Source organism: Emys orbicularis, chromosome 10, assembly GCF_028017835.1.
Source record: "Emys orbicularis isolate rEmyOrb1 chromosome 10, rEmyOrb1.hap1, whole genome shotgun sequence".
In the NCBI taxonomy this organism is placed as follows: domain Eukaryota; kingdom Metazoa; phylum Chordata; order Testudines; family Emydidae; genus Emys; species Emys orbicularis.
The window spans coordinates 31,756,819-31,771,118 of NC_088692.1; the positions used below are offsets into that span (position 1 = coordinate 31,756,819).

Genomic DNA, 14,300 nt, shown 5'->3' on the forward strand with positions numbered 1-14,300 from the left:
AAAATACCCCACTTGCAGGAACAACTCTTGCTGAAGCTGTCAGTAAGGGCCTGTAAAGCAAGAGAAGAATCCCTCAGAAGGCAAAATGCAGGGATGAGGACAGAAGTGAGCCAATGAGCTGTTCAGTAATACAAGACATAACAGGATTAGACTGCAGACTTCTTCATCATAAGGTCATAATGCCCAAATTGGTGAAAGCACCAGAGAAAGAATTTCATTTTTGTTCTAATAGTGAATTTAGTGCTAAAGAGTGACTGCAATAGAGGGAGGCAGTGTTTGTTATCCACACAACTACAGCACAGGCAGCAATGGAGCAAGCTCTCCATACTAACAGTGTACCTCAACCATGGAGGGTCCACCTAATGCGGTGAAATTAGAGTTCAAACCCCCATCCTAGGCCTCTCTGCTGAGAAAATGCCAAGCATCCCTCATTTTAGAGCCATGTTTGCCACCCTCCCACACAGTTCTCGTGCTTTCTCACTGGCACCAATACGAAGTCAGGGCAGCAGGATCACCGAGCTGAGGTTTTAGATCAGTGGGTCTCAACCTTTTTGGACTCAGGACCCATTTATAAATGTATATGGCCTGTCAGGACCCCGTAAATAGTCTGGGGGTGGAGGCCATGGGGTGGGGTTTCAGTCAGGTCCTGCCCAGCACTCACCCCATAGTGGCAGCTCTTGTGCTGTAGAGCTGCTGGGCTTGGCTCTCCGCTCCAGGCATTGCAAACTCTGGGGTTGCAGCACTGGGACCAAATTGTGGAAGTGGAGTTGTTACCTGGCTCATGGGGTTGCAGTGCCACTCACTCAAATTTGGCCACCCGGACACATCTAAGTGGCACTGGGATCCCAGAGGTTGCAGTGCCTGGAGCAGGGAGGTGAGCCCAGCCACCCCTTTGGGATGGGAACTGCCACAAGACCCTCTGAAACATTCTGGCAACCCAATTTTGGGTCCCCACCCCGGGTTGAGAAACCGTGTTATAGATAACTGTTCACCAGCATTTAAATCCTCTCATCCATTTTGAGATCTTCCCGAGAGATGGGAAGGAGCCTTGGCATGTTGCTAAATCTCAACGACAAACACATTCTGGTTTCACACAACCCTCTGCCCCGTAATGTTCCTCAAGGTGCCACAAAGCATACAGCAAAGTAATGATATAATGGCTCTCCAGGCAACCACAGCAACCACAGCCTTGGACGTTGGAACCTCATGTTGAGAGGGGGGCCAAGACAACAAAGCAGTCGGTTGCCTATCCTTTACAGCCATGGGTCTGGTGCTCCCTACAGAGAAGGGCAGGAGCCACCATGGGTTACTGATTAGCAGAAGGGTGGACGGTTTGGGGTGATGGGGCTCTTTACAAGGGGGCTAGTAGCCTGGGTCTACCTGCTTAGAATAGCTCCTCCCAATCCCTTTCTTAATCTCCACCTCCTCCCCTGGCAGCCCATGGCTCCCCTTCCTTACCCCTGCCCCCTCCCCTCAGTCCCCCTGCTCCTTTTTCTTGCCCTCTCCCCTCAGTCCCCCTGCTCCCGCCCCCTCCTCTCAGTCCCCACCTCCTCTCTTCCTTACCCCCCACAACCCCTACCCTCGGTCTCCCTGCCCCTTCCTTACCCCCCCATCTCCTTGCCCCTTCCTTACCCCCTGCCCTCCCAGTCTCCCCCATCTCTCTTCCTTACCCCCCCCCACCCGCTACCCTCGGTTCCCCTGCCCCTTCCTTAATCCCCAATCCCCTACCCCTTCCTTACTCCCCGACCCTCTTTCTTACCCCCCGCACCCCTCCTCGGTCTCCCCCATCTCTCTTTCTTACCCCCCCTCGGTCTCCCCCATCTCTCTTTCTTACCCCTCCTCGGTCTCCCTGCCCCTTCCTTACCCCCCACTCTCCCACCCCTTCCCCTCGATCCCCACGCCCCTTCCTTAGCCCCCACCCCTCGGTCCCCCCCACCTCTCTTCCTTACCCCCCGAGCCTCTTTCTTAACCCCCTCCCCCGGCAGCCCATGGCCCCTCTCCTCGGTCCCCCCCACCGGGCGGGAGTGGCTCGGGCAAGGGCAGCAGGCCCAGCAATCACGGGGGAAGCGGGCCCGGGCTGGGGGCCGAGCCCGGCACCTACCGCGGGAAACGGAGCAACTTTGGGCCCGGCCGGCTCCTCCGCCACGGCACGGAAACGCCGCCTGGCTCCGCCCCGCCCGCCCTTCCGCCGCCGGTAGCGCCCCGCCCCCAGGCCCGGCCGGAGCCATTGGCCGCGGGCTGGCGGCTTGGGAGGGAAGCCAGGGCTGGGGCCCGGCAGGGGAGGCACAGGGAGGGGGCTGGAGCCCAGCAGAGGGTGAGGTGGGTGGAGGGGAGAAGGGGGCTGGGGTTAGGGATACTAAGGGGTCTCCCCGGGGTAGATTTAGGGGTACTATGTACAGGGATTCCTAGGCTAGGGTTAGGCCAGGGGCTCTTTGGGGTCCCCCAGCTGGGGTTACTGAAGGTAGGGCCCCCAAGCTAGGGTCAGGGTTACTATGGGTAGTGATTTCAGGACTAGGATTAGACTTGGTGGCCGTTGCGGTCCCCCAGCTAGGTGGCAGCATGGAGATGCTAACTGCCTAGCAGCTCTGCAGACGTGGGTTCTAGACCCCCACACCATTATGCAGTGTCTGTACCTCACTAAGGGATTGTTTTTGCCATGCTTTAGATATTCCCGGGTGGAATACACATTCATTCTCAATTTTAAGGCTGTTGGGAACTGGTGCTCTGAAACACATGTATGTGGTTCCTGAGCCAATCATACCTGACTGGATCATTATGAAATGTTTGACCCAGCTTCCTTAGCATGGTAGTTCTTTCCATTAGAGAAATCTGCATCTGTCCAGCTACAGGGGATTGGGTACTTGATCCTGGGAACCAGCATCTCCCACTCATTGAATGGGTAAAGGACACTATATGGTATTCTGATATTGTCCAAGAACAGAACTTGATCTGTTATCGCAGGTGCTGCCTTTTCATTCCCACATGCTGCCAGCCACAGTCTGCTGAACTCCTCCTCAATATACTATGCAGTGCTCAGAAATGTCTCATCTTTGGAACATGCAATTCTCTATGCAATCACCCTGCCTGAATAGCTGGGATGAGGCTAGAGAGTCTCATCACTCCCAAGTATCAGAGGGGTAGCCGTGTTAGTCTGAATCTGTAAAAAGCAACAGAGGGTCCTGTGGCACCTTTAAGACTAACAGAAGTATTGGGAGCATAAGCTTTCGTGGGTAAGAACCTCACTTCTTCACTTGCATCTGAAGAAGTGAGGTTCTTACCCACGAAAGCTTATGCTCCCAATACTTCTGTTAGTCTTAAAGGTGCCACAGGACCCTCTGTTGCTCATCACTCCCAGACCTCCATCCCTGGATCTGGCACAAATGCAGGTGTTGGCCAGGGGAAGAAGCCACTCCTTAATGGCCCTCCTCATGCTGTTATTGAGGGAAGATAGTGGAGTTCTCTTACAATCGGTATGGATCTGCCAGATAGATAACCTGAGGGACAGTGAAGCCATTCAGCATGTCAGTTTTTGTAAAGGCTTGAGATGGATCCTATCAATCCTCTCAAGCCAGGTGTCAAGTTTATCAGACAGTACAGCTTTGAAGAACTCACTTCATAGATCAACCTTCACACCAACATATTTCTCAGACTCCCGCATGGTATTATCATATTCAGCCCATCTGTACCTATCTTCCAGGCTTCACAGTTGTTGACAGTGTATGAGTTGTGAGTTGGGCTCAGGAAGAATCTGTGGCATTTTCTAGCTTGCACCTTCAGGCTGGATAGCCTAAAAAAGGACTCCAGAACGTCAATGATCCCGTTCATGCCTTCCCACAAGTCACTGAGCAAGACCAAATCATCTGCAAAGGCGAGAGCTGTCACTTTCTGTGCCCCATACGAGAATCCTCTACCAGACTTTTCTAGCACTGATATCAGAGTATCAAGAGCTAGGATAATTAGCAGTGGTAACATGGGGTTCCCTTGTTTGACCCTGACTTTGATACCAATGGAGAGGTGTGAGCTCCTTCCCCACTTCTATAAGGGTATGGATGTTCCTACAGGAGTCATTAATAGTGTTCACCATGTGCTGGTCCAAGCCGCTCCCCACAGCACCCAGATGATGTGATCATGGGACACTGAATTGAATTCCTTGGCTATATGTATAAATATGACTTCCTGAGGCTTTTTGTCCTTCTTTGCCTGCTTCACTATGATGTGAAGAACATTCAGGTTTTCTGAGCAGCCAGGTGCCAAAATAAACCCTTGTGTTTCTCATTTAATGGGCACACTTTAGCCAGCCTGTTTTCAACATTCTCGAAAAGCCACAGCAAATGATGATAAGAGGCCTCCAATTCGCTATATCCTTGAGCTCCTCTTGGGCCATCATTTTTGGGATCAGTAGTGATGGACATTCCTTAATACCATCAGGACTTGTAATCAGCCATTTGTTGAATAGCCCCTCCAACGTATCTCTGTTAGGGTCCACACGGACAAGAACTTTCAAACTGATACCATCAGGACCTGGAGCCATTCTTCTCTTTTATGTTCTTAATACTTCCTTAGCTGATATTAGGATGTTAAATGCCAAATTATCAGCCCTGACATGAGATCTAAACTGGCCCAACCCATCAAAGGGCGTTTTGATCTCCCACTTATCCCTGTACACATGGTGGACGTATTTGAGTGGGACTTGGCGCTGGAGGAGTTCAATGCCATCAAGGATGATAGAAGCAAGTTTACACCTGTCGTTGTCATGAAGCTGTTGGTACCTCAGTTAAGTACCTCTTTTAGCTGCTCTTTTTCTCATCCAAGATTTCTCCTTCCCCCCCTGGTTGGTCTTGGCTTTCTTTTTGATCTCTTTTCCAGCTTTGTCGCTCTCATTAGGAAGGAGGAGAGAACTCCAGTGGAAGTTGTTTCAACTAGAGACCTGACATTACGTCTCCTTCAACCCATGCACTAAGGCTGTTAGTCTCAAAGTCCTCATGGCCGTGATCTTTCAGGCCTTTCTTAATTTTGAGCCCCATTGTGGTTTGGGGCTCATCAGATCTTACTTCCAGATAACAAATGGTGGCTCCATGTCCTGGCTAAGAGGTCTCCGAGTCCTCGTTGGTTAGACCAAGCATCCTCCTTTTGTCACCAATTTGCTTAGCAGATTTGGTGATCAATTCTTTTGCAATGAGTTTATTAATATACTTCTGGCCCAAGTATATATTGCCAAAATTGGTAAGGAGTAACTCTTCCTGGGCCATCTAATAACTCTTGTGTTTTCCACACAGTGAGTTGTATTTAGGTTGACTGGCTTGGATTCATTCTGTGTTGTGTACCACTGTGCCAGCTGGGTTAGTCTCTTGTGTTGAGAGATACCTGATTTGGTGCCACACCGTCTGGCACACACTTCACAAACCCAGTCATCAGCTGAGTCCTGTGATGTCAATCTCTTACACTTGGGGATTTAGATCCATTTTCACACACAGGGAACATTGAAACTCCACATTCTTCCCACCGTGGTTACATTTAAGATGAATATTCAGAGCCGCTGGTTTTCCAGTATGATCCCCACAAAAGGGACATGCCGGATTGCTACTAGACAACCTCACCAGAACCTTTCCCTGCACTTGCTCTCTCCTTCTGTCACCTTGACAGTGGAGACACTGGAATTCACAATGGTGTTACCATCAATTCTGTCTGCCAGGCTTGTGGAGCCTTTGTATCTCCTTCCTTCTCACTGGCAGGAGTTGTTGCAACACCAGGTTGGGGAGATGTGCTGGGTCCTACAGACTCCCCGAACACTGAGTTATTGTTCTGCATGTAGGCAACCAGGAAGAACTTCATGACATTGATCTGTGCTGCAGTATTGGTACTACTGACAGCACCATCAGCATCGAGTGTCTGTGAGGTACCTAGGAAGGGATACTCCTCACCTTTGGTAATTACAGGGCTAGTAGTCTGGGCAATAGAATAGGCAAAATAATCTGGTTTTACCTGTGCAGTGGCCTACCTTAATACATGTAGTAGCTGTTCAGTTAAAACAGGGACAGCCTTGTCTATTCTAGTTGGGCAATTGCACAACCCTTTAAGCAGATGATTGTATGCAATTATCCCTGGCATTCCTTGCGGCCACGCCCTCCTAAGCAATGCATCTGGCTGTGTAGGCAGGAGGATGCCTGTTCCTGGCTTGATCATTACAGGATCAGTTTCCACTCTGCAGTGACATCCACACAAAGTCTGTGCTGAGATTCAAAATCCCCACATTGCTCAAAGCATGGATAGACTGAATGGTGTTCCTTCTCTGGGAAGAGGAAACTCAGAGCCCAACTACATGGCATGAACCTGGACAAAGACAATGAGTCTGAGTGAAATGTTCACAAGCCTCATCTTCATTCTCTGCTCTGTGATTGCACCTCTTCTCACAGGTAAATGGCCAAAATGCCCAAAGGAGACACAAGTTAGAATAACAAGTACGTTTGGGGGAGGTGTATCAAATATTTTTTCTCGCTTTTTAACATTTATTGTATTCAAATTACGAGATTCAATCCAGTTTGTAAAAGATTAAGAACAGGTGGTCTTGAGTTAGAAATCTTTGCCTGAGCTAACCCTGGAATAATCAGATTAAAAAGGGAATTTGTAAACAAATTATAGAAAGGGACTATCAAATTCAAAGGATGATTTCAATTTTGGGACAAGGTGGATAACGTGTGTCTAGGATCTTTTGGTAATATTTCCTGGTTTTCATTGACATCTAAAAGGGTGACCCTGCAAGCCCTCTTTGGACCAGATTGCCTTAATGATGGTTCTGTCTGCGTCACAGCTGCAGGCTCAGAGCACAAGTTTAAAAAGTTTTGGTTACTAACATGTAAGCCTGACCTGAAAGGTGAAGCACAAGGCTGTAGATCAGGGGTTCTCAAACTGGGGGTCGGGACCACTCAGGGGGTCGCGAGGTTATTACATGGGGGTTGCGAGCTGTCAGCCTCCACCCCAAACCCTGCTTTACATCCAGCATTTATAATGGTGTTAAATATATAAAAAAGTGTTTTTAATTTATAAGGGGGGTCGCACTCAGAGGCTTGCTATGTGAAAGGGGTCACCAGTACAAAAGTTTGAGAACCACTGCTGTAGATATCTTGGGGGACTGAAAGTGTTTTACTGCCTGCTCTTCTGTGCTGCTTATGCTGGGGCCAAGACAGCGCCATCAAAGAAAGTCAGTGGGAATCATTCCCTTAACATCAGTGGTGGTTCAAACCATGTATTCCACAACTCTTTAATCCCTCTAGGTAGGATCCTCACATCATGCCTGTCAGCGCAGATTCATAGAATCATAGGTCTGGAAGGGACCTTGAGAGGTCATCTAGTCCAGTCCCCTGCACGCATGGCAGGATTAAGTATTCACTGGGTTCTGTGTTTCATAAGTCTGTAGGCTCTGCTTCTGAATCATGTTGTATCTTGCCCAGCTCCTTCCTGCTCCATGCAGCTCTCAGGGGTGGCTAATAGTTTTGCATGAGCCAGGAACAGACTCTCCTTGGATTCTTTCATTACACAAAGTGCAATTCTCATTTTCCCATAAAGAGGGAGAGAGAAAATGTTGACCCCATTTTAGTGATATGATTTAATATTTAAAAAGAATGTCTTCCACACTCGCTGAATGTGGAATGGGGAAGAATATGACAATTGTTTTTAAAGTGTGACAAAACTGGCCAAATTTTGAAAAATTGCAAAAAACCCTCTCATTTTAATTTTCCTGCGCATGAGGAGCAGAGATGTTGACCACAATCCTTGTCTGGAGTTTTAGGAAACTTGTTAAATCTTCCTATTCCTTTTCTCTGTTTCTAAATTGTCTTCTAAAGCAATGGCTCTCAACCTTTCCAGACTACTGTACCCCTTTCAGGAGTCTGATTCGTCTTGCATACCCACAAGTTTCACCTCACTTAGAAATTACTTGCTTACAAAATCAGACATAAAAATGCAAGTGTCACAGCACACTATCACTGAAAAATTGCTTACTTTCTCATTTTTACCATATATATTATAAAATAAGTCATTTGGAATATAAATATTGTACTTACATTTCAGTGTATAGTATATAAAGCAGTATAAACAAGTCATTGTCTGTATGAAATTTTAGTTTGTACTGACTTTGCTAGTGCTTTTTACGTAGCCTGTTGTAAAACTAGGCAAATATCTAGATGAGTTGATGTATCCCCTGGAAGACCTCTGCGTACCTCCCAGGCGTACAGTACCCGTGGCTGGAAACAACAGTCTTAAACAATCACTTCTTGGAGCAGCTAGTAGTGGAGCACTCAAGAGGGGAAGCTATTCTTGACATAGTGGCTCAACTATAGTTACTTTTTAACAATCTCCTGCATGTTATTTAGGACTAAGCAACAGTGAAAAGAATGTAATTACGTTCTACATCTACAAAGGAAGATACCAAAATTTAGCCCAGAGACACTGACTTTTATGAAGGGGAACTTCCCAGAAATGAGGAGGCTCGTCAAAAAGAGCGTAAAGTGAAAAGGGAAGAAATTAAAATCCTTACACTTGGCATGGAGGCTACTTAATTCTATCACAGAGATTCCCAAGGGCAATGCAAACCTCTAAATAGGGGAAAGGAACAGAAAGCAAGAAATGAACCAGAAGGGCAAGATTAATGGATTTTAAGGCCATAAGAGCCCACTAGATTATCTAGTCTGATCTTCCACATAACTAGGGCCCTACCAAATTCACGGCCATAAAAAACATGTAATGGACCATGAAATCTGTTCTCCCCCTTCCCCGTCCCCTCCCCCACCTGTGAAATCTGGTCTTTAGTATGCTTTTACCCTATACGATACAGATTTCACGGGGGAGACCAGTGTTTCTCAAATTGGGGTCCTGACCCAAAAGGGAATTGTAGGGGGGTCACAGGGTTATTTTAGGGGGTTGTGGCATTGACACTCTTACTTCTGTGCTGCCTTCAGAGTTGGGCAGCTGGAGAGTGGCAGTTGTTGGCTGGGCGCCCAGTTCTGAAGACAGCGCCCTGCCAGCAGCAGTGCAGAAGTCAGGGTGGCAATACCATACCATGCCACCCTGACTTCTGCGTTGCTGCCTTCAGAGCTGGGCGGCTGGAGAGTGGCGGCTGCTGACTGAGGGCTCAGCTCTGTGGGCAGCAGCACAGAAGTAAGGATGGCAATACGGTACCATACCATACCATCCTTCTGCGTTGCTGCTGACTGCGGCTCTGCTTCAGAGCTGGGCTCCTGGCCAGCAGCCGCCACTTTCCAGCTTCCCAGCTCTGAAGGCAGCACCGCCACCGGCAGCAGCACAGAAGTAAGGGTAGCAGTATTGCAACCCCCTCCCTACAATAACCTTGCAACCCCCCCGCAACTCCTTTTTGGGTCAGGACCCCTACAATTACAACTCTGTGAAATTTCAGATTTAAATAGCTGAAATCATGAAATTTATGATTTTTTAAATCCTATGACTGTGAAATTGACCAAAATGGACTGTGAATTTGGTAGGGCCCTACGCATAACACAGGCCCATTCCCCCTGCACTGAATCCAATGACTTGTGTTTGGCTAAAGCATATCTTCCAGAAAGGTATCAGATCTTGATGTGAAGACATTAAGAGATGAAGAATCCACCTGGGTTAGTTTGTTCCCATGCTTAATCACCCTCACTGCTAACATTTGTTCCTGATGTCTAATTTGAATTTATCTGGCTTTAACTTTCAGGCATTGACTCTTGTTCTGCTTCCCACTCCCTTAGATTAAAGAGCCCCTTAGCACCTGACATTGTCTCCCCATAGAGTTACAGCATAATAAAGCTCCGTAAGTCTCTCATGATCAGGCCTTTTTTTCAGTCCTTGAATAATTTTTGTGTCTCGCTTCTGCACCCTCTCCAGTTTTTCAACATTCTTTTCCAAATCTAGACTGTAGAACTGTATGCAGCAGTCCAGCATCGCTCTCCCCAATGCTGTATACAGCGGTAACATCTCACAGACTATGGGCCAGAAGGGACCATCATGATCACCTCCCTCCTCCTATTCACCATTCCCCTATTTATGATGGCTTTAGCATCTCCTTTCTCCCACAGTTAATCACAGGGTTTCCTCATTGTTTTTGATTAAGTATCTGTGGCAGAGGGGTGGCTGGAGGTGCTTATTAATAATTATTAATTGTTGGTTTGGGTATTTAACGGAAACATTGAATTATGTATCCTGTGTATTGAGTGTATGTTCCTGACCACAACCTGGGGAATGACTCTGAGACCCCACAAGAGGACAGAGAGCTACAGGGTGGCCTTTAATCATTTGATAGGTGTCTTTTATGATTCCTGGTAATTCATTTGAGGAAATCTCTTTCTTGCACTCCTCTGTCATGCTGGCTACACCGTTGCGCCTCTGGCTTCAGACTATGGGCAAGTCTACACTACCATGCTACATCGGAGTAGCTCCACCAATGCAGCTGCACCGCTGTAGTGCATCTGGTGAAGACACACTATGTTGATGGGAGAGCGCTCACCCATTGGCATAATTACTCCACCTCCGTGAGAGGCATAAGCTATGGGCTTGGCTACACTTGTGAGTTAGAGCGCATTAAAGCAGCCCTGGGTGCCCTAACTCATGACGCGTCCACACTGGCAAGGCACGTAGAGTGCCTGGACTCCACGGCTGGAGCGCTCCTGGTAATCCACATCCACGAGAAGCATAATGCTTGCTGCGCCCCGGCTGGAGCGCCACGGTGCCAGTGTAGACATCCTGGTCTATTAATGTGCTCTGATTGGCCTCTTGAAGTGTCCCACAATGCCTGTTCTAGCCACTCTGGTCATCACTTTGAACTCTACTGCCCTGCCCTCAGGTGACCAACCGTCAGACCCGCCCTTTAAATTCTCTGGGAATTTTGAAAATCCCCTTCCTGTTTGCTCAGAAAGGCGTGTAGTGCTCTCAGCGCATCTTTCTAGGTGACCATGCCTCCACGTGCCAGCGATCCCCAGTATGAAGCAATGGCGAGGTGCTGGACATCATCAGTGTTTGGGGGGAGGAAGCTGTCCAGTCCCAGCTGCGCTCCAGTCATAGGAATTACGATACCTACAGGCAGATATCAAAGGACATGATGGAAAGGAGCCATGAACGGGACGCAGTGCAGTGCAGGGTTAAAGTGAAGGAGCTGCGGAATGCCTACCGCAAAGCGTGCGAGGCAAACAGCCGCTCCGGTGCTGCCCCCGTGACCTGCTGTTTCTACAAAGAGCTGGACACAATACTTGGGGGTGACCCCACCTCCACTCTGAAGACCACCATGGACACTTCAGAGCCCAGTTCAACAAGGCAGGAGGAGGAAAGCGGGAGCGAAGGTGCTGAGGAGGAGGGGGACAGCCCGGAATCCCTACATGCATGCAGCCAGGAGCTGTTTTCAAGCCAGGAGGAAGGTAGCCAGTCGCAGCGGACGGTGCTTGGGGATGAACAAACACCAGAGGAGGTGCCCGATAAGCGGCTTTTATTTTGGGAAGGAAGTTGTTTGGCGCAGGCACTTGGGGTGAGGAGGGTTAGGGCTGCATGAATGCCTAGATGCAGAATAGGGCATTGATGTGCTCTCTCACATCGTGGTAATGGGCCTCAGTGATCTCTTCAAAGGTCTCATGCAGAAGCTGGGCAATCCACTTGAGCAGGTTCCTTAGCAGAGCTACTGTGCTCCTTGTCCCAGGAAGGCTAACATGTCCGCGCCACTGTGCCGTGAGGGGCGGAGGGACCATTGCTGCACACAGGTAAGCTGCATATGGGCCAGGGTGGAAGCCGCATTTTAGTAGAAGACCCTCCCTTGCTTCCCAGGTCACCCTCAGCAGTGAGATATCTTCCAGGACGAATTCATCCTGTGGAAAATGTGGGGACAGTGTTCAGTATAGGGGCCCCCTGCAGCTGTTGGCTCTCCCCAAGGCACAGAACCCCAGAGGACAGTACGGCCATGAAACAATCAGTCTCCCTTGCCCCTGTGCTTACTTACCATTTTGGGGCTCCTGTGGGTTATGTGTGCTCTCTTTGGGACGGGCAATTTCTGCTATTGTGTACACTGTGCTTGTCTTTAAGTACGGCCGAATCATTGCTGTGTCTGGTGTGAACAATGCTGCCTCTGTTAAGTGTTGCATTTTGGCTTTACAGCTGCAACCTTGAGATCCCAGCCGTCCTTGTTATCAATGACCGAAAGACTCCAAAGAATCAGGAAGCATCCGCGAATAAGCAAAGAGGACATGCTGCATGAAGTCATGCAGAGGTCCCTTAATGAAAATCAAAAAGTGCAGGAGTGGCGGGAGAGTGAAAGGAGAGTCCGCCAGCAGAATGTGGATCGCTGTCACCAAAGCACAGAGCGGCTGCTAAGCATCATGGAGCGCCAAGCGGACTCGATACAGGCACTCGTAGCAATGCAGGCGGAGCACTTTCGCACCCGCCCCCCCTGCAGCCCTTGTCCCAAAACTCTTTACCTTGTGCCTCCATGTCACCGACAACCCACTTTCCCCAACATCCAGGTTCTTATCGTCACCAGCTGCCTCCAACACCTGTAGCTTCACCACCCAGCCCTGCAAACTATGACCCTTACCCACTGCACTCAACCCCCATCACCATGCATTTTAGCCAGCCTGAAGTGCAGCACTCATTGCACGGCACTCCAGACAGGAAGGCTGAGTATGATAACAGGACATACGCAAATCTGTGATTGTCCCGTTCCCCACCACACCCCCTTCCCTCCTCCCACACAGCACAGATGTGTCATGCCCTTTCTGTTTCTCAAGCAGTTGTGTTTCTTTTCAATAAATGAATTTTTTGGCTTTGAAAACATTCTTTATTATTGCATTAAGTAAAAGATACCGTAGCCCAGGAAAGCAACAGGCACTGCAAGTCAGTGCATCATATGTAGCAAACACAGATTCCTACTAACATTGGAACCACTGCACTTCACTCCCGTGCAGGGCACCAGACATTACTGGTGGCTTTCAGCTTCAAATTGCTCCCTGAAGGCATCCCTAATCCTTGCAGCCACGCGCTGGGCACCTCTAATAGCCCTGCTCTCTGGCTGTTCAAATTCAGCCTCCAGATGTTGAACCTCCACGGTCCATGCCTGAGTGAATCTTTCACCCTTCCCTTCACAAATGTTATGGAGGGTACAGCACGCGGATATAACCGTGGAGATGTTGTCATCGGCCAGGTCCAGCTTCCCATACAGACAGCGCCAGCGGCCCTTTAAATGGCCAAAAGCACACTCAACAGTCATTCTGCACCTGCTCAGCCTGTTGTTTAACCGCTCCTTGCTGCTGCCAAGGCTCCCTGTGTAGGGTTTCATGAGCCATGGCATTAAAGGGTAAGCGGGGTCTCCAAGGATCACAATGGGCATTTTGATTTCCTCTACAGTGATCTTCTGGTCTGGGAAGAAAATCTCAGCTTGCAGCTTCCTGAACAGGCCTGTGTTCTGAAAGATGCGTGCGTCATGCACCTTTCTGGACCAGCCTGCGTTAATATCAATGAAACGACCACGGTGATCCACAAGCGCCTGGAGAGCCATAGAGAAATACCCCTTCCGATTTATGTACTTGGAGGTTAAGTGTGCTGGTACCAGAATTGGAATATGCGTCCCATCTATCACCCCTCCGCAGTTAGGGAAACCCATTTGTGCAAAGCCAGCCACAATGTCATGCACGTTACCCAGAGTCACGGTTCTTCTGAGCAGGATGCGATTAATGGCCCTGCAAACTTGCATCAACATGATTCCAACGGTCGACTTTCCCACTCCAAACTGGTTTGCGACCGATCGGTAGTTGTCTGGAGTTGCCAGCTTCCAGATTGCAATAGCCACCCACTTCTCCACTGGCAGGGCATCTCTCAATCTTGTGTCCTTGCTCCGCAGAGTGGGGGCAAGCTCAGCACACAGTCCCATGAAAGTGGCATTTCTCATCCGAAAGGTCTGCAGCCACTGCTCGTCATCCCAGACTTGCATGACGATGTGATCCCACCACTCAGTGCTTGTTTCCTGAGTCCAAAAGTGGCATTCCACTGTGGTGAGCAGTTCTGTGAATGCCACAAGCAATCTTGTGTTGTATGCGTTATGTGAGTAGACATCATCGTCAGACTCCTCACTGTCACTTTGTAGCTTAAGGAGTAACTCGACTGCAATTTGTGACGTGCTGGTGAGACCCATCAGCATATTCCTCAGCAGTTTGGGATCCATTCCCGCAGACCGAAAGGGAAGACAGAGCACACAGTACAAAAACCGTTGAAAGATGGCGCCAAATGTGGATGGAAGCACGGGGATTGCTGGGATGTGAAGCAATGCATTGGGA

The 14,300-nt window shown here is 49.0% G+C and overlaps 1 protein-coding gene across 1 annotated transcript in view; it reads left to right on the forward strand.

Moving 5' to 3' along the window:
• Positions 1 to 6,343: 6,343 nt before the first annotated feature.
• The window catches only part of IL20RB (interleukin 20 receptor subunit beta), a 38,570-nt gene continuing 30,613 nt past the window's right edge, over positions 6,344 to 14,300 (forward strand). The window contains exon 1 of the mRNA XM_065412787.1: positions 6,344 to 6,413. Coding sequence (XP_065268859.1) covers positions 6,344 to 6,413 — 70 coding nt within the window. The remainder of the gene's footprint in view (positions 6,414 to 14,300) is intronic.